The sequence below is a fragment of the Apiospora hydei genome (assembly GCF_038363865.1).
Source record: "Apiospora hydei strain CBS 114990 chromosome Unknown utg000009l_segment0_segment0, whole genome shotgun sequence".
NCBI lineage: Eukaryota > Fungi > Ascomycota > Sordariomycetes > Amphisphaeriales > Apiosporaceae > Apiospora > Apiospora hydei.
In genome coordinates this window covers 2,963,065-2,989,135 of record NW_027117368.1, presented here as the reverse complement: position 1 = coordinate 2,989,135, position 26,071 = coordinate 2,963,065, and the positions used below count along the sequence as shown (strand labels likewise).

At 55.1% G+C, this 26,071-nt stretch overlaps 8 protein-coding genes across 8 annotated transcripts; 4 read left to right on the top strand and 4 right to left on the bottom strand.

Annotated features, from left to right (window-relative positions):
* Positions 1-820: 820 nt before the first annotated feature.
* PG997_012708 (uncharacterized protein) lies at positions 821-2,869 on the top strand (the record flags this gene model as incomplete). The annotated part of the gene is made up of 4 exons (XM_066817022.1): positions 821-939; positions 1,009-1,077; positions 1,141-1,566; positions 1,601-2,869. Exons 1-4 carry the CDS (start codon positions 829-831, stop codon positions 2,867-2,869), a joined length of 1,875 nt encoding a protein of 624 aa, XP_066662714.1. The 5' UTR covers positions 821-828.
* A 544-nt stretch (positions 2,870-3,413) lies between these two features.
* On the bottom strand, positions 3,414-6,530 carry PG997_012707 (SNF2 family N-terminal domain-containing protein; the record flags this gene model as incomplete). The annotated part of the gene is made up of 1 exon (XM_066817021.1): positions 3,414-6,530. The coding sequence occupies one exon, from the start codon at positions 6,528-6,530 to the stop codon at positions 3,414-3,416; it is 3,117 nt and encodes a 1,038-aa protein (XP_066662713.1).
* Positions 6,531-7,568: 1,038 nt separating this feature from the next.
* Positions 7,569-9,966, bottom strand: PG997_012706 (uncharacterized protein; the record flags this gene model as incomplete). Its single annotated transcript, XM_066817020.1, has 5 exons — positions 9,909-9,966; positions 8,842-9,794; positions 8,482-8,782; positions 8,254-8,426; positions 7,569-8,204 (listed from the first exon to the last, which is right to left on the bottom strand). Exons 1-5 carry the CDS (start codon positions 9,949-9,951, stop codon positions 7,569-7,571), a joined length of 2,106 nt encoding a protein of 701 aa, XP_066662712.1. The 5' UTR covers positions 9,952-9,966.
* A 1,211-nt stretch (positions 9,967-11,177) lies between these two features.
* On the bottom strand, positions 11,178-14,046 carry PG997_012705 (autophagy- protein 13; the record flags this gene model as incomplete). Its single annotated transcript, XM_066817019.1, has 5 exons — positions 11,178-11,388; positions 11,409-12,532; positions 12,582-13,619; positions 13,675-13,794; positions 13,828-14,046. The coding sequence occupies 5 exons, from the start codon at positions 14,044-14,046 to the stop codon at positions 11,178-11,180; spliced, it is 2,712 nt and encodes a 903-aa protein (XP_066662711.1).
* Positions 14,047-16,725: 2,679 nt separating this feature from the next.
* PG997_012704 (uncharacterized protein) lies at positions 16,726-18,411 on the top strand (the record flags this gene model as incomplete). The annotated part of the gene is made up of 3 exons (XM_066817018.1): positions 16,726-17,040; positions 17,104-18,050; positions 18,138-18,411. 3 exons carry the CDS (start codon positions 16,726-16,728, stop codon positions 18,409-18,411), a joined length of 1,536 nt encoding a protein of 511 aa, XP_066662710.1.
* A 1,033-nt stretch (positions 18,412-19,444) lies between these two features.
* On the top strand, positions 19,445-22,371 carry PG997_012703 (secreted glycosidase; the record flags this gene model as incomplete). The annotated part of the gene is made up of 7 exons (XM_066817017.1): positions 19,445-19,682; positions 19,760-19,960; positions 20,012-20,022; positions 20,076-20,911; positions 21,032-21,368; positions 21,416-21,827; positions 21,905-22,371. The coding sequence occupies 7 exons, from the start codon at positions 19,445-19,447 to the stop codon at positions 22,369-22,371; spliced, it is 2,502 nt and encodes an 833-aa protein (XP_066662709.1).
* An 88-nt stretch (positions 22,372-22,459) lies between these two features.
* PG997_012702 (uncharacterized protein) lies at positions 22,460-23,635 on the bottom strand (the record flags this gene model as incomplete). The annotated part of the gene is made up of 1 exon (XM_066817016.1): positions 22,460-23,635. The coding sequence occupies one exon, from the start codon at positions 23,633-23,635 to the stop codon at positions 22,460-22,462; it is 1,176 nt and encodes a 391-aa protein (XP_066662708.1).
* Positions 23,636-24,101: 466 nt separating this feature from the next.
* Positions 24,102-25,882, top strand: PG997_012701 (uncharacterized protein; the record flags this gene model as incomplete). The annotated part of the gene is made up of 6 exons (XM_066817015.1): positions 24,102-24,403; positions 24,466-24,800; positions 24,873-25,074; positions 25,218-25,512; positions 25,581-25,721; positions 25,790-25,882. The coding sequence occupies 6 exons, from the start codon at positions 24,102-24,104 to the stop codon at positions 25,880-25,882; spliced, it is 1,368 nt and encodes a 455-aa protein (XP_066662707.1).
* Positions 25,883-26,071: the final 189 nt, after the last annotated feature.

Genomic DNA, 26,071 nt, shown 5'->3' with positions numbered 1-26,071 from the left:
GTTTTTCTTCCATTGTTTTATTAAAATCTAGCGATGACTCCCCTCCCGTCATTGCAGCCTGGTTTCCAGATCTGTAGCCCAAGTCCAACGTTGGTGACGAGCACAGCAAAAGTTCCCATCATGGATGGCGGGGTCTGCCCCTGCAGGTTAGGCATTCGCAGCTTAGGTCAACAGCGTCCCGTGGGAATCTGCTGGACTGCTAGGTACATGTAGGTGTAGGTACCGATACAGTGCTTATGCGGCTCAGACCACTTGTGCGCTGGCTCGGGCTGGGTTCTCCAGCCCTACGCCCTGTTCTCTTTAGGCAATCACACGATTTCCTTGTCGGAGTTGATTGGCCTGGATGCTCACTGAACGCCTCACACTGTGCTCGGTATAGGCTGCCTTGGTCCCTGCACACTTGCAGGGCAAAAGCATTGTTGTTGCGTTGCCATCAATTGCTTTGGGTAGGTAGGTATGTACCTCCATACATTGATACACACTTAATGTAGCGGTGGGGCTCGTGCTTGGGAGAGGTCCATGCATGGCATGTGGTGAGTGAGCAAGCTTCTTCAATGTTGTGACGAGAATAATGCCAACAGCAGCAAGCAGCCGCTCCGGGGGACGAAGGAAGAGCAAGGCCACATGCCGGACCTGACCGCGATACTATGGGCCCGTTGTGTGATTGATTCTTGAAACCAACTATCTTGTTCTATTGACTTCGGACTTCCAATGCTAATTGCCCTTCTTCATTCTCGCCTCGCCAGTCATCGCTTCTATCCACGTCCAGCCGCATCCACATGGTTGCTTCCTGACAACTGCTAGTCCATCCCGGTGACAGTCCTGAGTATGGACGCATTCCTTATCAAACTCTCACACCATGCTACCAGTTACGCCATCCGGTCATGCCTTGCCTTGTCCTCGACCTTCATCATCCAACAAGGCTCCAGGCTATTAAAGGTGAGTACCTGGCACCCCCTTGCATTGACCCATCCAAGACACAGACAGAGCTGATGATTCTTGCCAAAGTCGGTCGAAGATGATCCTCTCAAAGTTGAACTGGCCATGTTGCAACGGCGCTTGGCCAGGAAAATCGAAGTAAGTCTCCACGGCTCTCCGCTGCCCGTCATAATTGGCTTGTATTGATGAGCCATTCTGCAGCTTGTATCGCCAATCTTGGAGTCCATAGAGTTTCGCTACACGCGAGGCAACGCCGCCCTGGAGGCTGTGGTCCATACTTCAAGGGAGCTACGCGAAGACATCGATGCTCTGGGCAAGAAGCTGGCGGATGCCGCCCTTCTCGAGGAGGAGACGGCGCATGCAGGCCACACCACCTCGGCCAAGCAACGCCATGCCGACATGGTCTCCATCATCAGTCAGATGAAGTATCTAATAGTCAGCATCGACGATGCTATACCGCTGATCAACCTATGGGTTTCGGCCATTGGTGGGATTCAAACGCAGCAGTCTACCTTCAGCCCGGCCCGGCTGCTCCAAGCGAGCATGCTTCTCAATGTCGGCGACACCCAATACGTTCTCAACCCGGTCCGGCCCATGCAGATAGGCCCGGACTTTACGCTTTCCCCTGTACATGCTATTCCGCGGTCATGCCTCCCCGCAGGAAGGCGAGCCATATGGCCTTGAAGAAGGCCAGCGCAAACCCACATGGCAGGAGGTTGTCCACAAAGCCCGCGTGCGGCTTTACCGATCACCCCCTGTTGGGCACTATGCCGAGGACGTGCCGGCTGGCTACGCATACTCCTACCAACTCCAGATCGTGGAAGACCTGGACGATGGGCGTGTCCACACGTTGGAAAATGGTAATATCGAGCCGGCATCGTATGATGGCGTCAGCCTAGCGGGGATGAGGGAGACGATCCCTGTCGGCCAAATATCGAAAATGTTCTATGCGGACGTAGGAAGGATACTCAACATTACTAATGATGATGGAGTATCCAGCAACCCAGTGCTTCTGCTGAAGAGGGATGTCCAACAGGTAACCCCGCAGACGGCATCCAGCCCGCCGAGCGACGAAAGCGCCGTCTTAGACTCGATAGAGAAAGTTGAGGATGTAACTCTCGATTCCGAGGAGGAGCTTGACCCACAGGACATCATAGATCGCCAAATTCGCGAGGAGAGCGAAATCGGGGAAAGCACCAAGCAAGGATGTACAGTAATAAAGACTACAAAAGCATCGAAGATTGAGAGCGCATCCAAAGCACAGTGGTCAATCCCTCCTAATCTGGACCCGGAATGGATGGCGCTCGAGGTTTTCGAACTGGACCAAGATGATTCGTCAACACTCGACGACGAATCGTCTACGCAAGAAGCGCCCGAGCATCCGCATTTCCAGGGTGTGGCCCGCGCCTCGATAGATATCAACCTGATGAACCAGCTTCACCGTATGAGCATTGCTTCTTCATCTTCGGTTCCGACATCCCGACCGGCCTCCTCTTACTCGCAACAGCCCCAGGCTGAGCCGGCGGTGTCGTCGCATCGGTCCCTATCCCACTATCATGGCCATCCGCCGCCGCCGCCGTCTCCATCTACCGAACTTGCAACTCTTCCTTCTACACCACATCAGAATCATCAGAATCACCACCACCGTCAGACACAGCTGAGCCCAACGGCCATAGAACGGTCTCCTTTCGGAGCCATCCGGACCTCGCTGTCGCTGCTGGAGATGCTTCTGCGACTTACCAGTCTGCAGGAGTTCGAGCAGACGACGCACTTGGCCATCCCGGACCACGTGCTCAAGTTCTATCTCGACGAGTCGGCCTCGGAGAGCGGTCTCCATGGTAAAGAGCGATGGGCCGCCCGGGCCGAAGCCGCGAGGAAGATGGGGTTCGACCCGTACACAGATGCGCCAGGTGACGGGGAAGGTGTGTGATGGGCATATGCCTACCATACACGCCACAAGAGAAAGGAACAGAGAAAAGGGTGCTTGCTGGCGCTGGCGCATGTGTTTTGGCTGAAATACGGTGGTACTTGAGAAGTATAAAATTATTCCTAAAAGGGGTTGGGTAGATCGGCAGGCCTTACTACCATGTCGTAAGAGCATTACACAGACATAGCAAGCACATGCTTAGAACTAATATCACGAGACTATGGATAATGAGCACCAAATCACATCACTAAAATGGGAGTAAAACTATTGTTTCATGTATTTTTGTACCTACAACAGACCAGAACAAGAGACCAGTCGTAGCCCCGAAAAGCCGGCCGCCTTCAACCAATTCTATAGCCCAATCAAGCATCGATGGTGCAGCTATGCCCGTTGCCCAAGATGGGCATGCCATCCTTCTCATAACATTCGTTCCAAACATAACATCTACTGTTTCATCAAGCGAATACCAACCAATCCCTGATACCCAACCACCCCAACGCCGTGTATACCTCAACTCGTCCAAGACTCCAGGTAGGCAATACAGTTTCTACCACCGTCGACCATACACTGCATTCTCCTGAGCTCTCGACTTGTTAGGCTTCTGCCTCGTCACGAGGTCACTGCGGCTGCTACTGATGATACTCGCATCGTCCGAGACACGACTACCCGCGTCCTTGTAGGGCGTGGTCTCTCGCTGTCCCCGGCCACCGCCACTGCCGCCACCAGGACGGAACAGCTCCATCATCTCCTTGACGCCCAGCTTGAGCGCCTCCTTGCGCATGCCGCCCTCGATGGCCTGTTCGGCGAGAAGCCGCTTCTTGTCCTGCAGCTCCAGAATACGCTCCTCAACCGTGTTCTCCACGGTGATTTTGTAGACCACGACATCGACTTTTTGGGTGAGACGATGCACACGGTCGATGGCCTGCTCCTCTACGAAGGGGTTCCAGAACGGCTCGAGAATCACTACGCGCGAGGCGGCCGTCAAGTTCAGACCAAGAGCACCGCAGCGTAAAGAACATAACAAAACACGGGTCTTGGGATCGCTGCGGAGAGAATCAAGCGCCGCCTCACGCGCGTCGTTCTTCATCGAGCCGTCATACCGGACGTAGCGAATGCCATCCTTGCGGAAGAAGCGCTCGACGATGTCCAGCATTGAGGTGAACTGGCTGAAGACGATGAATTTGTGGTCCTCAATTTCAGTGTGTAGGATGGACAGGAGCTGTCGTATCTTGGCAGATGCGAGAACCGTTGGTGTCTTCTCCTTGTTGCGGAAGACTTTGTAGGACTGTTCGTCATCCGAATTCGATTCTAGGTCGGATGCAGAAACACCGTCTTCCGAATCCGTCCCCGACTCCGAGTCTGCGTCCTCGTCTGGGGACTCGTCGGACTCCGTACCTGGTGAGAGCGCGGCTTTCGCCTTCTTGGCACCAGCTCGAGACTGATGGATCTCGGAGAGGGACGGGAGACTGTCATCTGAATCCGAGTCGTCAAGGTCTTGCTGCAAATTTCTTGGCTTCAGGCTGTCGTCTTTGACGATGAAGCTGCTCAACTGGCTGCCGTCGTCTTCCGACTCATCGTCCGAGTCCTGGGAGTTGATCGTCTCTCCTTCGCCTTCCGCATTTTCGTCATCTGTGCCACCAGCTTTGCCGAGTCTCAACGAGCCTTGCTCATCTCCAGAGACTATCCAGTCGCCATCGGCCTCTTCATCATCGCTGTCGACAATAGCGCGCCGGTTTCGTTGCTTGCGCTGGGGTTTCTTCACTGCCTCGGCCTTCACACTTTCTTTCTCTTTGCCGGCCGTCTTGACCTCCACCTTGGACTTGGACTTCTTTTTTTTCTTCTGTGGACCTACCATGGAAGCGTCTTCTTCGTGCTTGTTGAAGTATTCGAGGTCCTCGAAACATGATTTGCACTGGTCTTTGCCACTGACGCGGTTGTCCTTATCAAGAGCCCAGCCGCAAATATCGCAGTATTTTGCCTCAACGGTCATACCCCCAAGCAGAGCGGCTAGGTCATCCACATCTCCATCGTCCTTCTTAACCTTGGCGTCGGTATTCAACGCATCTTTGTCTTTCTCGAGCTTACCCTCCACCAGCTTAGGGTGGTTGCAGACCTGGCGTAATCGCAAGAGTAGAACCAAGGCATTTGCATAGTTGACCTTGCCCTGGGATTTCATCATGCTCTCAAGGCTCTTGTCAGTACGCGCTTCGAGTCGCTCGTAGAAGCGCCTCTCCGCCGGTGAGAATTTGGCCTCCACCTTTGTGACTTTCCGCTCTGTAATTTTGAAGCCCGAGGTGGCGGATTTCTCACCGGTGCCATCGTCTCCCTCCTTCTTCTCGCCGGTATCGAGTGCTCCAGGCAGCTTGAGAATATCCTTTGTGCGGCGCTTCATGAAGCATCGGAGGACACTATGCAATCGACGAATCGCCACTTCTCCCTTGCCGTTCTTCATGGGCTGCTCGATGTGCTCTTTCCACTCTCGAAGGTCATCGTAGGGCTTGATACGAAGGAACTTGACCAAGCTCTGCAGCTCGTCCAGATTATTCTGCATGGGAGTTCCACTGAGGCACCATCTGTATACGCTGCGCAGCTCATAGCAGGCCTTGGTGGACTTTGCATTGCGGTTTTTGATGGTGTGAGCTTCATCGAGGATGACACGGTACCAGTGCAAGCCAAAACAGCCAGCCTTTAGCGAATTGCTCGAGTGCCCGTGTTCGGACACGAGAATCTGGTAGGTGGTGATGACAACATCGTAGCGGCGCAGATCCTCGAATCGCTTGGTGCGTTGAGGCCCATGGTGCACCAGAACCTTCAGCTTGTGAGAGTCGGTCACCTTGTCTTTCAACTCGGCCTCCCATTGCCGGATCAGAGCAAGCGGTGCCACAACAAGCGTGGTCTTATCAACACCAACGAGTTTGGTAGAGTCATCTGGTTTCGGGTTCGACAGAATCAACGAAATGGACTGCAGTGTCTTTCCCAGGCCCATATCGTCGGCCAGAATGCCGCCCTTGGGAACTTTGCCTTTCTTCACGGGGCCCAGTTCACGGCCTTTCATCCACTCAACGCCTTCAACCTGATGTGGTAGCAGCCTGACCTTGAGACCATCCACTTGGGATCGGTCTACGCCGTCGTCAGGGACTTTTTCCTCGTCATCCTCAACCGATCCTTCTATCAGTGCCTTCAGGTCCGCGGCAGCCTTCTTTGGATCGACATATTCAGAATAGATTCCAGGCTGACTGTATATCGACATCGGGCCCCTGTCGTTGATCGAGATGGGGTTCGTAGCCGATCCTTCCGGTCCGGGGATCGAAGTAAACATTGGCTGCGGAGCCTGCTTCCTGTCCTTAGCGGTAGCCTGCAACGGGCCATTAATGCGGTGCGGGCGGTGATGTTCTGGTCGGTTTTTCGGTTGAATGAACAGGTTGGCGTATTTGTCTTCGATGCTCTTCCCGTAGGCGTTTGGTTTGACTGCCGGCTTTGCCCCCGAGCTTGCAGGGGCGGTGCTCTGGTTGGTGGTGCTATTGAGTTGTCCGAAGCCATTGGTCTTGGTGACGATGTTGGCTATGTCGTTCTCTTGGCTAGAGGGGCGCGACGAACCGCCCGCCTTGCCATGGTTACCCGAAGGGCGTGGGGGAATATTGGGAGGAGCGTGTTCCTTGACCATATTGCCGGATGGCTGCGGGTTTGGGCCCGGCGATCGTGGATGTAACAGTTCTCTTAGCCCCTCCTTGAATGTTTCTTTCAACCCCTCCTTCAGGCTTTCCCTAAAGCCCTTGCTGGGGCTCTTCTCTTGCTCCAGCTTGACGAGCCCGGGGCACTTGGGGTGGAGGGAGAATTAGTTGATGTGTCTTGGGGCTCGAGGTCGGTGTTCGAGGATTGTGGTGTCGAGGCCGGTCGAGAGCAGCGGTAAACAACAACTTATGGCGGGCGGAAGTGGGAGCGGGGTGAGCAGGCGAAAAAAGAACCGATAAATAGGTATCCAAGTAGGCCACCAATTCTTTTGACCTGCAATCTGCTGCCAGCATACGCCCTGCATAAAGCGAAACCGACGTGTGATGCGATACCTATCAATCTTAGGTATCGAGTGATTTCGTGTCGCGTCCACGCATCGATGTTTGGGTTGTTGTAGTAGAGGGGTCGTCCTGTGGTGGGCTGTTCCAGAAACACCTAAGGTTAAGTTGTTTTGAGATGACCTCATTGCCTGGCCAACCCCCAGGCTCCCGAAAGGGTTAAGCGCCAACCCAGTTTCTACCTTAGGTAGGTAGAGGCATGCCTGGCAGCCCATGAGTAGCAGGCACTTATCGAAAGGTCCAACGACACTTCTGTCTACGACTGGAACTACCGCTCTTCTGGCATCTCAACGGCTCTTTTACCTCTAGACAGCTGGCGACAGGGCAGGGTGACTGGCCATCGGCTACAGACAGAGCATATTTGGACAATACCTAAGTCACACCAAAAGAGCCCCTGGCATATATCACTGGTCAAAACAAGGATTCACTGGCGATCAGGACCCGGCGACTTCAAGACAATGTCGTGACATAAGTATGACTGTTATAAATCCACACGGCCTAATGAATCAACGCTTGCAGGTATCGTATTGACAGCGATTGCCACCACGCAAAAAGGCTCAATTATCATTGCTGGGGTATATACCGTCGTTCAGGGAGTGTTCTTGCTGCGATGAGATCGTTCTCCGTCAGCATTACCGCCTAGTAAGCGCTCTGCCTGTAGAAGTCCTGCGGGGCACTGGGCTCGTTGTTGGATCCGGGAGGGACGTAGGCCTTGTACTGCGCCTGCCCTGGAGGGGGCTCATTTGGCTAGGCAGACCTTGCCGAGCATCAGAGTTGGGTGGCCGACCAATGGCAAGGGGGGCGGGGATCGGAGGAGCAGCACCCGTTGGCACGGGCGGAGGGGCACTGGTCGGGGCAGACGGAGCAGAAGGGGCTGATGGGGCATCAAAGGCCGGCTGCTGCTGTTGGTGAGGGTTGTATGCGGAATACTGCGGCTGAGAAGGTGCCGAGGGAGCCGAAGGCAACCCACCAACAGCCAGAGGCGTAGGTACGCCTTGAGGCGGGCCACCAGGTGCCAGCGGTGGGGGCGCCGATGGCGCAGTTGGACTACTGCTGGCATAAGGGTCTTCCGTTGAATAGACCGAGGCTGAGTAGGGATCGCCCGAGCCCTGGCGATGGGGAGCGACAGGGGAGTCATAGACGGAAGTTGCAAGCTCTTGGGGATTGCCGTACGTGCTTTGGGGGCGTTGGCCGCCTTGTGCCGGAGGCTGCGAAGAGTATCCCGAATAAGGCTGGGGCGGAGGAGACGACGTGGTGATGTTGGCTGGCTGTTTGCCAGCAGCTATGCGCGAAGGTTGTTGGTCTCTGGGCGGATACTGCTGCTGATTCCCTTTGGGGGCCGCCCTGGGGGTACGGTGGCTGCTGCTGCTGACTGGGCGGTGGTCCGCCCTGCGAAGGGACCTCGGCCCCTTGCAAATAGAACGGGGCGGGACCTGGCGTGGGCCGTTGGAAGTTAGGGGCCGGCGACGAAGCCTGGAAATGGGGCTGTTCTGGAACATGTCAACAATGTGCGCAGGAGAAATTTGCTTTATTCTATTTATTCACCTTGGGGGCCCGGCGTGTAATATCGCTGAGGATCTTGTTGCGCCGGAGCCGGTGTCCCTTGGGCAGCATAACCGGGACCGCCACCTGGATACCCTGGGCCGGGAATGGACGGGCGATGTGCGTACTGATGATAAGTAGGCCCAGGCGGGTGTGACATGGAAGATTCCAATAGAGCTTCATAATCTCTCCGTGCTTTGATAAATTTCTCATTCAGTTGGGTGAAGTCGTCCTTCTTCTGCGAATACTTCTCAATCAATTTGATTAACTTGGGCCGGATGGCAAGCGTCTGATGGTAAAGTTTCTAAATGGCAGTTAGCGGGCATGCTCTGGCTATACACTCCTCTCGAGGCATGAGCTTACAGAAATCTCCTCGTTGTCCTCCTCGCGAGGCGCAGTATTGGAAGTGCTCAGCAGGGTGAGCAGCTTCTCGACATTCTTGATTTCGGCAAAGACTTCGGCTTCCATTTGGGCCTCGCGGTGTAGCTCATCAGGAGTTGGGTCGGTGAGCTTCTCCACGTAGTTCAAGGGGAAAATGCCTGTGTTGCCCTTCAGCGAGCCACGCCACCAATCCTTGAAGACGGACTCGAGCACCGCAATGACGTCGCCTTTCTTGAACTCCAACTCCCCTGGTTCGCTTGGTACAAAGTCGTACAGAGCTCTCACACGAGATACAGTGGCGGCAGTGGTCCCTGTAGGATGTGACGGTACCGCTTGAGATTGGTCTTGCGGGGCGCCAGAAGGACCTCCTGGAGTGGCGGCGCCGGTAGAACTGGGCCCGGGGCCGGTAGAGCTGCTCTCGGGGACCTTTTTCTTGCGCTCCTCTTCCTGTAGGGAGAGCTGCAAAGCCATCTGCAACTCCTCCTCCTCCTTCTGGCGATCCACATCGGTCAATCTGTTCTTCTGGGGCGCCGACGGCGGCTGCAGTGTGGGGTTATTCTGCTTCAGGCGGAAATAGGCGTCGTACATGATGCCCAGGTCGGCGTCCTTGCTGAACATATCGCTCCAGTCCTTCATCCTCTCGAGAATCTTGGCCTTGACCTGCTGGTGTGTGTTGCGATCGTTGGCAAGCTTCAACAGGGCATCGGTAAAGGCACGCGATGCTAGTTCGCGGTGCATCTCCTTGCCGCAGTTCTGGGACAGGGCGTTGCCCAACTCCAAGGTGTACAGCTGGACATTGGCATTGCGGTGGGCGAGACGCTTTATGATGCTCTGGACGGCTTCCTTGGGGCCGTTGGGGTCGCTAGAGACCTTGTCGCATACTTCGATAATGGCGCCCCAGTCTTCGGAAGTGAGATTCTCGTCGGTCGCCTTTGCTATTTGAGGATAGTGTGATTAGCTGGAGTGTCGCGCATGGTGCTGTCGCCCACTTGTTCTCCCTGGATGGGCTGTAGTTAGGGTGGCAGGCTGAGGGGGCGATGATGACGTACCAATAGCCTCGTCATACGGCGATGGAGCTGCTGCTCGGAACATGTTGGCAGTTTGCCGGCCGGATGGGCTGGTATGAGAGAGCCGCGTCTGATTGTTTCTGTAGACAAGTTGATGGGCAGTACCCAGGGGATGTCGCGACCTCTGATCGGTTTCGGGCGCGGCAGTTTGAGAAAGAATATGATGTTTGGAGCTGACGTTGTGCGGTTGCAGAAGAGAGTTCTCGAAATGAACCTTGGAAATTGGCTACCTAAGTAAGTACATAACATAACATCAATGTTGGGATGCACTTACTAAGATACCTACTAGTAACCTAAGGATGGCTGTGGACGAGCTGGCTGTAGCCTAACTCGGCAAGTACCACCACCTAAAGCTAGCTAAAGGCACAGCGCTCGTGGGCTGTGTTCAGTGTTCATGTGGTTCCTCCCTCCCACTGGAGCTAGCTACCCAGCTGGGCCCCTGGGACCCTGACCCCCCTACCCCCTGCCCCCAGGAAGTGGAAGCAGTGGAAGGAATGCTCTGGCGGGGACCAGCCCCGCTTGTTGGCCAGTCTCCCATTGAATGGTCCATTTCTTACATACCTATGTACATACATGTAAAATGGCGTCGTCTACCCCGTAGCAAGCTAAGCATGCGAACGCGCAAGGAGAGACGTATGCTCTCCCCGAGCGTAAACATTACCGGAGATACTGCCCTACCTTAGCGGTGCTATCCCAACTTGACTGGGCAGTCTCGGCAGAGGTGGATGATAACCGCGGTTATCGAATCTTGCTTTCTATTCGTTTCTCATGTGCGGACTATTCCTCACGTCCATTAGTCTACATGTCTATATTACCCGTAGAACTCGTATCCTGCCCCCAAGCTATGTCAAGTGGTATTTACAGCCGAGTTCATCCCTTCAAGCACAGCTGGTGCCTGCGACTGGTTTCAATGGCTGTCCAAATCCCCTGCCACTGAAGCGGCATGCAGTCTCGCCACCTCCAAGGGCTCTACTGTACGCAGGTCCAGGCCCGATTATGAAGCCAATGTAAGAGGAATAAAGAAAGAAAAGCCAACTGTTCTGACACAATGGCCGGCCTCGACCCGAGTCGAAGTTGCCAACAAGTGTCTAGCTCCATAATTCTACCTTCAACTCAGCGGCACGTCTCAGATGTCTTCGTCTCCTGCAAGACATTGTCCAAACACCGCCGTGTCCAGTCCTTTTCATCCTATGATATGAGGCAGCTATCCTCCAAGACAAAGGCTTCGCCAGACACCTTATCGCGTCGTCTCTACCAACGTCGACCGCGCGACGACTCGTACCCGCCTCGATCGTTAGATCCCAGGCTGCCACCACCACGAGCCTCTTCAAGGCTACGCCTATTCATGTTTTGTCCCAGTTCTGACATGTCGAACAACAGTGGCTCTTCTTCTGTTTCCTCCGTATGAGCCCCTATTGCTCCTATGCCCGATGCTCCACCACGTGCATAGCCTCGACCATATCTGTTGCTCGGCCCAGTGACGCTACTGTTCCCAGACTGGGGCGTGCTGTGGCCTCGCCCAGTCCCGAAACTAAACCGCCCTCGCTGCGGCGAGCTCGACAAGCCGGCAAAAGCCCGGCTGGAGGCCTACTCTCGCGTTCGACTGAAGAAGACCCTCTCGGGAGCATGTCCGACGATTCTGCCGTTGCGATCTCTCTGGGCAGCTCGAGTATAGGGGACTCAGCTGCCCCGTCATTGGTAGCTGTCTGTTGGCTGAGTAAAGCACTAATGCTCGGTGCTTCCCCGTCAACCGCGCCCAAGCTGGTGCTTCGATGGGCTTCGGCCTCCTCCTCGTCGACAAGGGCCCGATTCTGTTGTGCGACCGAGCTGGAGCGTCTGACATGAGGATATGCCCGCGGTGACAAGGGTATATCAATGGCTCCTCTGGTCTCTTCTATCGTGCTCGGGACACTCGCTGGAATCCTCGATGTATCCCTGGTAGGTATGCCGTGATCAGCACTGAAGCCCTCGCTAAGGCGTGACGGAACCGCTGGCGTGTGGGGCGTGTGGGGAGAAAGTGGCTTTCCAGGAGACGATGAAGCCGACATGCCAGGGACGTTGGCAAGTTGTCTACTAGAAGAGCTGGAAGACCGTTGGAGCTGTACCGACGAGTTCATAGACTCGGTCAAAGCGTTATTTGACTCGCGCATGAGATGGAACCGCGAGAGCTGCGCGTTGGTCCTCTTGGTCGAAGTCTCACCCTTCTTCGAAGGCTCAAAGCTTTGCAGCGTCTTCTTGCTATCAATCATCTTCAAAAACTCCTGGATGTTGTCGTCATCTGTCTGGAACGAACCCGAGCTACCGCCGCCACCGGCCTCGTTCAATAGGCCGGAGCCTGGTTGAGCTAACGATGAAGACGCAGATTGCTTCCCGCTACTAATCTGGTCGTCATCGCCGGCCCGACTTGCCCCGCCATACGAGGCTCGGTTGCGACGGTGACTGAAGCTACTACTAAATCGGTTGGCAGCCGAGGGGCGCGGTGAGCTTGCAGCCGGTGGCGTCTCGGTCGCGGGTGGGGGCCCCCTCGCAGGAGGCAGGCATCCCAGCAGTGAGGGATGACCGATTTCTAGGCTGATGTAGAGCGTTACCTGCAAACGACCCTCGACCTATAGACTGCGGCGAGGCTGAAGTGTCATGATCGTGTAGTCGGGGTACCGGCGAGCCTGACAACGAGCCGTGCTTAAACGGCTGGAAAGACACACTTGGTCTTCTTGCCGCTGCAGTGGAGCCCGCAATCGACGGTCGAATGGGAAGTGAATGGGCGGGAACCTCCACACTCGCCGGCCTAGAGTCAGATGGGGATGTCGTGTCCGAACCAGGCGCCTTGAGTGATCTAAGGGCTGATATCGGGCTGGTGCCTGAGGGCCCTTCTCCATGAAAAGTCGAGAGACTTCCGTATCTCTGTTGACTATCTGTGACATCCAAAGCATGTCTGTGAGATGGCAATGAGCCAATCTCTCCGGAGTAGCCGCGGCGACTGATCCCGCGGTGTGGGAACGATGGCTTGAACAGATCATCCGAGATGGCGAGGGAGATGCGTGAGCTGAGTAGGGATTCGGTCTCCGCCACCTGGAAGCTGCAGTTGTTCCTGTATGATGCCGAAACGTAGAAGCGGCCCACGGGCAAGTCTAGACCCCCAAACATGTAGTCCGTCGTGATATCCCCACTAGGCCGCTCGGTAAGAGGAGATCTTAAGGGATCGAATCCTGATGAAGTTGTCTCATTAGTTGACACTCGAGCTCTCAGCTGAAGAGCAGGGTGCGACCCCTTTATTTTCGTGCCTCTGGCCAGCTTCGAGGCTGGGTAGACCCCCACAGTCGTGAAGATGGAACGGAATAATACTATAGCCTTCTTGTAGATAGTGGCTAACAGCGGGCCAAAGTCGCCAGGCAGGTTAGGAGTTGAGCCTTTCAGCTCAGCACGCCATCTTTCCAGAATGATACGAGTGTTTGTATGCTTGTCTTGGCGCCCTGAGTTACTGCCGCCAGAGTCCCAGGAGTTCATAGCTTCGGCGACATCGTGGCGCTTGCCATCCTCATCTACAATCACCAAACTCTGTCCGTTTTTTAAGCGCGAGGTGTCGAGGTAGATCTCTATGAACAGGGGCGGTGGCCGATTATCGAAGCCACTGCATTGCTTATATATTCGAAACTCGTCACGGAATTCTTCAAAGTCATCGGTGTCCGTTTGGAACTTGGGCCAGCAATCAGTCTCAGCTTGGCAATGGAAGAAGCACTAGAAGACTCACCCATCGACTCATCCTCTTTTCGCCTGTCTGCAAGGTGACTGGGGTAAGCCTCAGCCGGTTTTGCAAGACGAGGGCGCCGGCCTTCATGAAGCAGTTCTGGGACGGCTCAGTCAGCGAGGCCTACTGTGGCTATACAGGTATGGGCTTGCTCACCTGAACTATCTGATCTAGCTTTTTAATCGACTCCTTACTTGGACCGGCATCTTGGCTTCTGTCATCGCTGCTCCCCGGCGGGAGTGTGGAGGTTTGGTCCGATACGCCGGATATCGTTCGTGCGTGACCATCTCTTGGGGTGCTTGATCTCGCGGGAGGCTTGGAGGGAGACGTTGCCGGAGAGGCGGGCCGGGGCGATTGTCGTGGTATTTGATGCATGTTGGGTAACTACTGGGCGGAGGCAACCCGAAGCGCCGTTCCTCCGTGAAAGCCTGGCGATGGCAGGTTTGCTGGGGTTTGGGGGTTCGTGTGCTGTGCGCCGAAGGCAGTTGACTCGGACACAGACAAAGCGATCTTGCCGTATCTATTAAAGGCAGGCCGAGTGCTCTGTCGGAAGGAGATCTAGTTGTGGGCGAAGACGGGCTTGATTCGGTACCCGGCGACGGTAGCATCCATTGTTCGTGGTAACCTCGAGTCCTAAGGTATAGAGAGGGTGGGCGGATGGAAGGGGTTTGCCAAAACGAATCAGCAGAGATGCATGTTGCGAGGGGTAGCATCCAAAAAGGGAGGTGGTCGGTAGGCGGTAGGCGGTAGGCAGACTCGAGGGTGGTGGTGGTGGTGGTGGTGTTCACGTTCACCAAGGACGCGGCTCTGCTGCGAGCTACCTACTGGATGATGCGGGCGGTTGCAGGCGGCGAGGGTCCTGGAACGAACTAGGCAGACGGGGTCATGTTGGAAGCAGACGTGGCCAGGGTTTAAGAGCGGACAAAGATGGCGTCGGGTGGAAGACGAATGCACAGCACAGCACAGCCGGTGTGTTGGGGGAGATGGAAGGCGTCGGTGACGACGGATAGCAATACAGACAGGCGATGGATTGTTGGCTTGGAGATGGACGAGCGACGGGCGCATGAAGAATGTCTCCCCAACTCAGCAAGTCACAGTGTGTCGTCTCGTGATACCCGACCAGGTACTCCGTCATCGCAGGGACGGTAGTGGGCCGTTTACCTGACTTTCCCGCTGCCACTAAACCCAACCCAGTAGGGCGAGGCCTGGCATTGGGGTGATAAGAGATAACCGATTAGTGCACGGTATCTGGCTTGTCATCACTTGGACAATGGACGACCGTCGGGATTGCGTGAGATGATGATGACATCCGAGGCTTTCTCTCTACTGCGCCTTTTGCTTTTTATGCTACCAGGCTGGCTGGCTACCTTCGCTGGATCCATCAACTGATGCATCGTTCAAGATGTATGTATGTATATGCATTACCAGCCAGCCGTCGATGGGCAGGCAACAATTGAACAATTGAACAAAAGATCGGATTAGAAAGAACATGTACCCAGGTAGGTGGGCGGGTAGGCACAATAACCAATAGCCAATAGCCAATAGCCAATAGCCAATAGCCTGCTACTAGCCCAACCAACAGTGTATTGCACATGTAGGTAAGGTTAGTTGATTGATGTTGGGATGGACGGTTACTTTGCGGGACGATGCCTTTATCAAGTCGGGGCACGTCTATCGAATTTGTTTGATGCGGTGCCAGATACCAGATGCAGAGAGAGACATATCTCGCATTCACGTACAAAACACCTAACTGACATGAGAAGGTGATCCCGTTTATTGATGTCTTGCATCCGAGTCAGTCTAGCCATCTTGTCGTCGTTCTGTCTGGCGTTGCATTCGATCAATAGGTAGATCTGTCCTCTCCCCAGGTTGACCCTCTAACCTATCACTTATGGGCGTGTACCTAACGACGTACAGTGAGCCGTGCAACATGCATCAATGGCTTACAGGGGACTAGGACCCCGCAACGATTCGTGGAACCGTCAGTGGGACGGCTCGGCCATCCCTTGTTGCCTCACCAGCTTCACCAGCTCTGGCACCGACCATTGGCTCAGTAACAACTGTCAAAGAAACGTCACACACTCACCCAGCAAGCCAACCGAATCTTATTTCGTTCTCGAGTTTGTCCGAACCAGGCCGTACTCAACGGGATTGTAACCTGGGTCGAAAAAGCAAAAAGCAATCGCACCCGCTTGCGTGCTAAGCAAAAAAACGAGCAGGTCGGGATATTCTTCCCGGCCAGCTTAGCTCCCGTAGATTGCCAACTAGAATCCCGGCCACAACCATTTTATACTCGCGAGGCTGCTGCGAAGTCCTCAGCGGCCTGAGTGGACCCTGTGCTTGAACCCATAGGAGAGGTCTGTATCAGATGTACTCCCCCAGCCTGTTCTTTGCAGACAAGGGGATTAGCCCAAGATTGAAGTGTCAAATGTCGCCCATACACCTTCTTGGCGTAAAGGCACATAAGGCATACTTACAAGCGGTTTCATGGCACCAGTGCGTCATCAGGACCGACCGAAACCAACCTCCCTGCCTACGTAGTCTGAAGCCCGATATTGAACTTGCATGGATGAGGAGGAGGCATGAATACAAAACAACAGGCCGGCGGTCCTATCGCCGCCCAGTCAGCGTTCCGCACGGCGGGTGGCCACGAGGGCCGAGAATGTGACCCAAAAGACCATGATCGAGCTTCTACATTCGGGCCTTCCCCGCAAAATCTGGCTCCCACCTTGTCCCGCCGGGGTTCTATGCAGTGCCTGACTAGTATACCAACGCGGGCCCCAGATGTCTTAGAAGCCACTCTTAACTGTCTTGATCGGACATCATTCGCTGCCAACTCCGCCCTTCTGCAGCTTGAGCATCTTGGCGTGATCGGACCTCATGTGATAGATAACAGAACCTGTCGCATCGTGCCATCTCTCCCGCTCGACTTATTAAACATATATTCCGTAGATCAGACGACCAAACGTGAACCGAGTATAGCACATGTAAATCCGACTCTTTCCAGACTCGGGAGAAACCAAGCTCGCATACTCGCCTCCATCTTCAGACACAATGTTCCGGTCTTCGCTGTCGCTCGCTCTTTTTGCCGGGCTTCTATGCGGAGCGCTGGCGCAATGCCCGGCGTATGTGGACTACTCGACCCAGACGCATAGCCCGGCATCGTCCGGCAAGTATGCACTATCATACATGAGGCCGGCGCCGGGATGCCGGACGTATAACCTTTCCGAGGTCGAGCAGACCATTGAAGATATGAGGTCAACAGTCGCGGATCCGGACCTCTTCCGACTCTTCGAGAACACCTTCCCCAACACGCTTGATACGACCATTTCTTGGAAGGGGTTCGCACGCGGGAACTCGAGCGAGGAGGTATGACAAAGTGTGCCATTGGCGGAAACCACCCACAATGCTGCCTGACTGACAATCCGGCAGCTCACATTTATCGTGACGGGTGATATCACTGCGATGTGGTTGCGTGATAGCGCGAATCAACTGCGCAGCTACAAGTCATTTCTCCAGGCCAACGGCTCCACGGCGTCCCTGGCTTCTCTATACCGAGGCGCCATCAACCTGCAGTCGCGATACATCCTGACAAGCCCGTATTGCAATGCCTTTCAAGCCCCGGTGGAATCCAGACTAGCCCCTGAAGACAACGGCGCTGCGAGGACGGACCAAGTGGTGCCGCCATACGATGCGGCTTCCGTCTTCGAGTGCAAATACGAGCTGGACAGCCTATCGGCGTTCCTCCAGCTGTCGAGCGACTACTTTGAGAAGACGCAGGACCTGGACTTTTTCGGCAAGTACCAATGGGTGAATGCCATACGGACCCTCGTCAACGTCACCGAGGGACTCCGCGTGGGGACGTATGCCGACGACGGGCGCGTCAACGCGTCGCCCTACAAGTTCCAGCGCACCACAACGCGCGCCTCCGAGACGCTGATGAACGATGGGGCCGGCTCGCCCGTCCAGGCTGGGACCGGCCTCGTGCGCAGCGCGTTCCGGCCCTCGGACGACTCGACCATCTACCAGCTGTTCATCCCGGCGAACATGATGTTCTCGAGCTACCTCGGACGCTGTGCAGAGATCATGGCCCAGCTGGACGGCGCGCTGTCCAAGCAGATGGACGACCTGGCGGCCAGCGTGCGTGCCGGGATCGAAAAGCACGGCAAGACCAGCCTCGAGGGCTTCGGAGACGTCTACGCGTTCGAGGTGGACGGCTTCGGCTCGGTGAACATGATGGACGATGCCAACGTGCCGAGCCTGCTGAGCGCGCCCATTATTGATTATATCAACGCGAGCGACACGACCTACCAAAACACCCGGCGGTTTGCCCTGAGCAAGTCGGACCCTTACTTCATGCACGGGCCAGTCATCAGTGGGTAAGTTTCACTATACCTTTTGTAACCTCCTGAAGAAAGAAAGAAGAAGAAAAAAGGATTGTGTGTCTCGTCTAACGGTGGTCACAGCGTTGGGGGACCGCACCAGGGACCCGGCAAGGCGTGGCCAATGTCGGTCATCGTCACACTTCTCAGTTCGGACGACGACGAGGAGATTGTGCAAGGCCTGCGCACGCTAGTGTCGTCTACCGACGGCCTGGGGCTGATCCATGAATCCATCAACACGTTCGATGCGCACGACTATACCCGCCAATGGTTCTCGTGGGCCAACGGCTTGTTTGGGGAATTGCTGCTGAAGCTGAAGGAGAGGAAGCCAGAGCTGCTCCGAACGAGCTTCCAATAATGGGGAGCAAGTAAGCAGAAGTCGGTCCAGATAGCCTCAAGCAGTATGAAGCAGTATATAGTCGCGACAGCCAATTCCTAGGTGCTTTTACCCGTGATGGGGATGAACGAGTCGAGTCCAATGCGGGCGAGCCAGTGAGACTGGGGAACGAACGTACAGCACAACACGGCTAATGGCATGCACGTTTGCCCTTGTAGCGAGACGGAAGATCAGGCTCCTTTCGGCCCTTTTACCCTTCACTTCTGCCAAATGCCCTCTCAATCAATCGGCCAGCCATCGACACGGGTTCCGACATGTTGTATGTATGCAGTTTATGTACATACATCATACACACTTTCCGAATTTGGGGGATCCACTCGGTGGGCGTGGTGGTTAGAGCTGTTTCCAGCACTCTCTCGCGTTTCGTGTCGGTGTTTCGATGGCCCCAGAATACCTGTCGCAACCTGGATGCTTGGGTGTTGGCTGGGTGGATCAGAGGCCGCACTCTCCAATCCCTGGAAAACGGAAGTGCAATGCTACAGTACAGAACCATCCACTCCCCGGCAGCATCGCCCGAGTTGGGCCACAACACACACAGGGGCGCCTTGCAATTCCTTCCATCATGAGTGCTGCTGCAGGGCCGAACATGATGACCACCCGGTCCTAGAGTTACCTACCTCGTGATACTTCTTCGAATACTCCTGCCTTAGGCGCTGCGCTTCTGCATCTTCTCCCTCTCTCGCATCGAGAGAATGGCCTATTTTGGATACTGTTAATCGACGGATTCGGTAACTGACTGCGCTCACCTGGCAATCTCATTAGCGCATCGCCTGCTCCCTTGCCTGCCTGCTTGCTTGCTTGCTGCTGCTGCTGCTGGCATCTCACGATATCCGAATATATATTTTTAAAGAAGCACCTTTGCGGGCTGTCAATGCGGGGGTTCTACGATCCGCAAACGCGTCACCCGTAGCACCAGAGCACAATTCTCGCTACCTAGCCATCTGTGTGTTACTTTGGACCGTTGAACCTTCCATTGCACAAACGAACGACGACCATGGCGCCCTTTCTGACGAGCGGCTTCCCCCGGAGGAGGCGCGTCCTTGTCATTGCCACCTTCGCCTTCTTTATATGGGCACTTCTCCCCGTCAAGAGCTTCAACCCGCCTCGTCGATTGCTCAACTCGGTCATGGCAGCTGGAGGGCTTGAAATAGGAGCTACTACTCTAACCGGCAGCGGCAGCGTCGGCGGCATCTTAAGATATGTCGACCCGCTTATTGGAACCGTCAATGGAGGTCAGTCATGAAGAAGCGTGGACTCAGAGCAGCCGACGATGTGCTGTATCGAGTCCTATGTACTAACACTTTGCCAGGCCATGTTTTTCCAGGAGCAACCCTGCCATACGGTAAGGACCTCAAGTCCACCGTACTCTTGATCCAAGCAACATGGATATTGACAGATTTCTCAGGTATGGCAAAGGCTGTTGCCGATGTTGACAATTGGGGCGAGATTGCTGCGGGATTCGTATCGGACTCTTCCAAAGTCACGGGCTTTTCGCATTTGCACGATTCGGGTAAGTAAAACTGCAAAGACTATTATTCGTGGGTACTGATTTGGAATCTAGGGACCGGTGGTGTAAGTCTACTCTGAGCCTTCCAGGAATAGCCTATATACTGACTCCAGCACAGTCACCTTCGCTCGGCAACTTCCCGCTGTTTGTCCATGTCGGCTGCCCTGATGACAGCTACCTGGAGTGTAACTACCCAGGGGCTGCAAGAGCTACGGAGAGAATCGAGAACACGACCGTTGCGCGGCCGGGGTACTTTTCTATAACACTGAACAATTCGGTAGGGTACGAAATGACCGCTGCTACCCACACTACCTTGTTCAGATTCAACATCCCTGACCAAGAGGACATACTGCTGCCAACGGGCATAGTGGTGCCTAACAGCCCGGTGCTGCTACTGGAATTGACTGATCTAGGGCGGACTCGCCGCGGCGGTGATATCCAAGTAGACCCAGAGACCGGGCGCATGACCGGCAGTGGCAAATTCAGTCCCTCATTTGGGCGTGGCCAGTATTCCGCCTACTTTTGTGCCGACTTCAGAGGGGCAGGGGTTCGCAAAACTGGCACCTTCGTCAATACCAAAGCCAATGAAACGGTCAAGGGAATGGGCAGAGGAAGTAGTAGCGGTTCTACAATGCCTGCAGGCTCCGTTGGCGGCTTTGTACAGTTTGATCGCCCCCTGGGACGCCAATTCCTAGCAAGGGTTGGTCTTTCTTTCATGTCCGTGGCACAAGCTTGCCAGAACGGCGAGAGGGAAATACCGGATTTTGACTTCGACTCGGTCGTCCTGGCCAGTGAGCAAGCTTGGAGCGAGAAGCTTTCTGTCATCCAGGTCGACAAGGTTGATGTGAACAATGATCTTTTGACGACCTTCTGGTCAGGCTTGTACCGTGCGCTTTTATCGCCCCAGGACTACACGGGCGAGAATCCGTTGTGGAACTCAAGCGAGCCGTATTTGTAAGTCGCCTTCACCAAGGACTACGCGTCTTCTACGCCCTTTCAGCCCTCTATCTGGCTCGTCGTCATCGCTAAACTGCCTCTTAGTGACTCCTTTTACTGCATCTGGGACTCATTCAGGGCCCAGCACCCTCTGCTCACCCTTGTGGACCCCAAGGAGCAGACACGTATGGTGCGAGCCCTGATCGATATATATAAGCACGAGGGGAAACTCCCGGATTGCAGAATGAGCTTCGCCAAGGGGTACACCCAGGGAGGTTCCAACGGCGATGTGGTGTTGGCCGACGCTTTCTTGAAGAAGCTGCACGATGGGATTGATTGGGGCTTGGGATACGAGGCGGTCATCTCTGATGCCGAGATCGAGCCGGATGACTGGACGAGTGAAGGGAGGGGAAACCTGGAGGCCTGGAAGACTTACGGCTTCATCCCCAACGACGATGACGACAAAATCATACGGGTCCTCAGACCCGAACGGTGTCGAGGACCGTCGAGTACGCATACGAGGACTTCACGATTGCGCTGATGGCGCGGGGGCTGGGCAAGAAGGACGACGAGCGCAAGTACCTCGAGCGCAGCAAGAATTGGGAAAACGTGTTCGACCCGGATGCCGAGGACCAGTACACGGACGGGGGGCGGGGCGTGGTCGGAAGCGAGTTCAAGGGGTTCATGCAGCCGAGGTCCCGTAACGGAGCGTTCCAGTACCAGAACATGCGCCTGTGCAGCCCCGTCTACGAGATGCACAAGTGCTACTTCGACACCGTGTACGATACGTACGAGGGCAGCCCCTGGCTGTATACCTTCTACGTGCCGCAGGATATGGCGTCGCTAATCGTCACGCTGGGTGGCAAAGAGGCATTCATCAACAGGCTGAGCTATTTTCATTCCTCCGGCATCATCTATATGGGTAACGAGCAGTGTAAGACCCATATCCCACCTGAGAACCGGCCACACATTATTGTTGAGCATCCTACTGACATGTAACTCGCCTTCTAGCTTTTCTACCAACATATCAGTTCCACTACGGTGGTAGGCCTGGCCTCAGCTCGTACTGGCTACACCAATACATCCCAGGGCAATTCAACAGCAGCATCAACGGCATCCCTGGCAACGACGACTGCGCCATGGGCGCCTTTACCACTTTTGCTTTCATGGGATTCTTCCCAGTCGCCGGCCAAGATGTCTACCTGCTCACGCCACCACTTTTCCGTGAGGTTCGTTTGCAAACGCCGTCGGGGAAGCCTGCTACCATTCGGAACATTGGATTTGACCCGTCGTACAAGGCCATCTACATCCAGAAAGCCAGACTCAACGGAAAGCCGTACACGAAGAACTGGATCACGCATGACTTCTTCTATCATGGCGGGCTGCTCGAACTGACGCTGGGACCCGAGGAAAGCGAATGGGGGACAAGGGACGAGGATTTGCCGCCGAGCTCGTCAACGCAGGCCAATGCGCCCTAAAACAGACATAAGGGCAACGTCTTATATTATTAAATTGTAATAATGATATCCAAAATAATTTTCTAACAATCTTCAGGCCATACGGCGGCTATGGACGAGGGATATGGCCATGTCGCAAAGTGTTTCTTCCAGTCGCGATTCTCTCACCTTGTGCCGAGATCAATTTCTCCGGACCCAGACCGCTACCGCCCCCAATAGTCAGAGCCCGAGAAAGCTTCTCATGGAACTCCCTCGTCATTAACCCATAGATGTCGACCTTGCGTGCCACACCCTCGAGTTCGAGCAGCGGCTCCAAGATCTTCTGCAGCTTGTTCATGCGGGTCGGTTCCTGTACAACGGGGTCGCGGATGTGGACCTTCATGTGCCGCCTACCGCCGTCATCAACGCGATCGCTCTCGATTTCTTCCTCGGCCACCAGACTGGCGTCCAGCAGGCTGATTTTCAGGGTGTCGTAGCGCTTGTCGGCGCGCTCACAGACCTGCAGGCACAGCTGCAGTGAGTAGAGGCGCTCGCACCGGCGCAGCATCTCGACGGCCCGGCGTACCTCAGCCTCGAGCCGCGCCACCTCGCGCGCGCCGTGCGACACCGGACACGCAATGACGAGCGTCATGTCGCTGAGCCACTTGAGAGCGTGGCCCGTCAGCGGGCCGAAGGGCGCCGGCGTCTCGTCGTCGCTGCTGGGTGGGGGCGCCAGCGCCCGCACCCATGATTGCCATAGCCGGTAGTCGCGGGAGCCGAGGCGGACCTCGTGCGTGTTGATGCCTATGTTAAAGACGAAGGCGTTGTTCTGCCCGTAGAGCCTGCTGTAGATGTAATCCCGCCAAAAGCGACTCGTTTGGGCGAGGCTTAGTCCCGTGGCGCCGGGGGTCGTGGTGGCCGGGATGTCCGTCTTTCGATTGCGCTGCGGAAGCGGGATCATCTGATGCACGATTTGAATGTGCTTGTTGGCGCGCCGGCCGTAGAAGAGCTGGATGGCACAGCCTGTGGAAGAAAAGAGCCCTTGTAGCAAAAGCGGTTCGAGGATCTGCTTGAGGAGCTCAGGGGGTAGGGTACCAAGGAGTCCTTGAGGGGTGGTGTTGCTTCGAGTTGCCGCACGAGCGTCTGGTCTTGTCTTGGCCGCCTGCTTCTGTGCCGGCTGGGCTGGTAGAGGACAGGACTGCAGCAGGTAATTCGTATCAAGACTGAGCTTGGGAGGGCCTGACGAGGAGCTGCAGCAGTTGCAATGCGCAACGACCTTCCTGCTCCACGGACTTCTGGCGGACATGATGCGGTCCCGGATGGCAGACAGACAGACCTATTAATGGATCAAAATGGACATCAACTTGGATGTCTATATTTTAATATAGAAATAGAAACTAATACATTCTGTTGACGACTTGTTAGGTGTTTCATTTATATCTCTGTTTACTGGCAAATGGCAATGCCAACTTCTCGATAGCCATTGAACCCGGGGTGTCTGCCTAAACCACCCTTGTCTTGATTTGATCTGATACCTACAAGCTGGAGGCGGCGCTCCGACGTTCACGTGATCTGGCGCCAATGCCCACCAACCGTCGCGATCGGGTGCCGCGTTGCCTGGACTATCACCCGACTTTATGCATTGACGTCAGCTAAGGCTACTTTTCCCAAGGTAGGTATGTACTTTTACTTACTGGGACACTTGCCAAAACAACACATCTGCAGTTCTCTTCACACCTTATAGACAGCTTTGGATTTTATATAGAGAAACGATGCAACCCAAGAAGCGGGAAAATGTTCATTCAACTTCCCAGGCTGCTGTTACGAGCCGCCGGCGCTCTGCCCGCGTTAGCTCCACCGGCAAGAAGAGCAACTACTTTGAGGATGACGTAGATGAGTCGGATGGAATTGTGGCGACGCGCAAACCGGCCAAGAGCACCAAGAAGCGTACTCAACCGGAACTGCAGCAGGCCATCGAGCATGGTGAATCCGACGAAGCCCCTTATGAAGACGAAAGTAATCCTCCTTCAGGGGAGAATGATGACCAAGAGGAGGAAGATGAAGACGACGACGAGTCTGATGAGGCTAAACCCCTCCGCCGACGAAACGAGGCCGAGGGCGCCCGCCGGGGAAAAGTCCCAAGGCTTCAAAGAAGGCCAAGGAGGAAGATGATTCGGATGCGGGCCCGCCCAGGAAAAGAGGCAGGCCTTCCAAAGCCGCAACGCCCAAAGCCACTCTCAAGGGCCGGTCCAAGGCGGCTGCGGCTGCGGCTGCTTCTGGACACGGCGAGGCTTCCGATGGCGATGACGACGACGACGACGAGTTCGACGACGAGAACAGGGTCACCTTCGAGCCACTGCCACAGTTACGGGATACCGGCGGCATCGAGTACGAAGACACCCGTATCCACCCCAACACCCTGGCCTTTCTCAAGGATCTCAAGGCTAACAATAAGCGGTCTTGGCTGAAAGGTAAGACAACTTCCAAATCGTGCTTATTGTCACCGCTCGTGCTTGTGGCTAACTGTTGCTCTTCCCTGGAAGCCCGGGACCCCGAGTTTCGCAGGTCGTTGAAGGATTGGGACTCGTTCGTCGAGACGCTCACCGAGAAGATCACCGAGGCCGATGAGACGATCCCCGAACTTCCTCTCAAGGACGTCGTCTTCAGGATATATCGAGATATCCGGTTTTCCAAAGACCCGACGCCCTACAAGGTGACTTCTTCCTCGCTCCCCCTTGCTTCGAAGTGCGTGGCATGTTGACTAACCAATTTCTCCCCTCTTCAAATCGTAGCCTCACTACTCTGCCGCATGGTAAGCATCCCCCTCCACCTACTCGTCTTCCACTTCCCTATATAGCCATCAGCCAAAGGAGCCAAAGCTAATGCAGGGGACGCCGCAACAGGTCGCGAACCGGCCGCAAAGGCCCCTATGCCTGCTACTACGTACACTGCGAGCCCGGCGGTCATTGCTTCGTGGGCGGCGGGCTGTGGCATCCCGACAAGGACGCCATCGCCAAGCTCCGCGCCAGCATCGACGAGCGGCCGCACCGGATCCGACGCGTCCTCGCCAACCCGCACTTCCGCCGCACATTCTTGCCCAAGGCCAAGGAAGGCGACGATAAGTCCATCATCGCCGCCTTTACGGCTGCCAATAAGGAAAATGCCCTGAAGACGAGGCCCCAGGTAACACCCAGCCAGCCCCCTGTATTCCTATTCCCCATCCCCTCCCAGTGCTGACACGGGCGGAACAGGGCTTCCATCCGGACCACCGAGATATCGAACTTCTAAAGCTACGCAACTTCACCGTCGGAACCAAGCTTCAAGACTCGGACTTCACCTCGTCTGCTGCACAAGACAAGATCATGGCAATCATTGAGCCTATGGTTGAATATGTATGTAGCAAGAAGTACAATGTCCCACGTATCCAGATTGCACGCCAGCTAATCCAGGTGTTGTTTAGGTCACGTTTTTGAATCGAGTCGTTATGCCAGACCCTGGCGATGACTCGGATTCCGATACTGATGAAAACAATGCAGGAGGGGATGACGAATGAGCGGTTGTATTATTGTTGCAACTTGATTTTTTAACAATGGCAGTTTCGATTATGTCAATAATATATTTGCATAGTCCCTTCGGGCGGCGACATGATTACGTTCCAAATAGGCCTAAACATTGATCACGCTCTTCTCCGAGATAACCGGTGGCTATACCAATGTGCTTCGTCGACGTAGATGGCGACCTC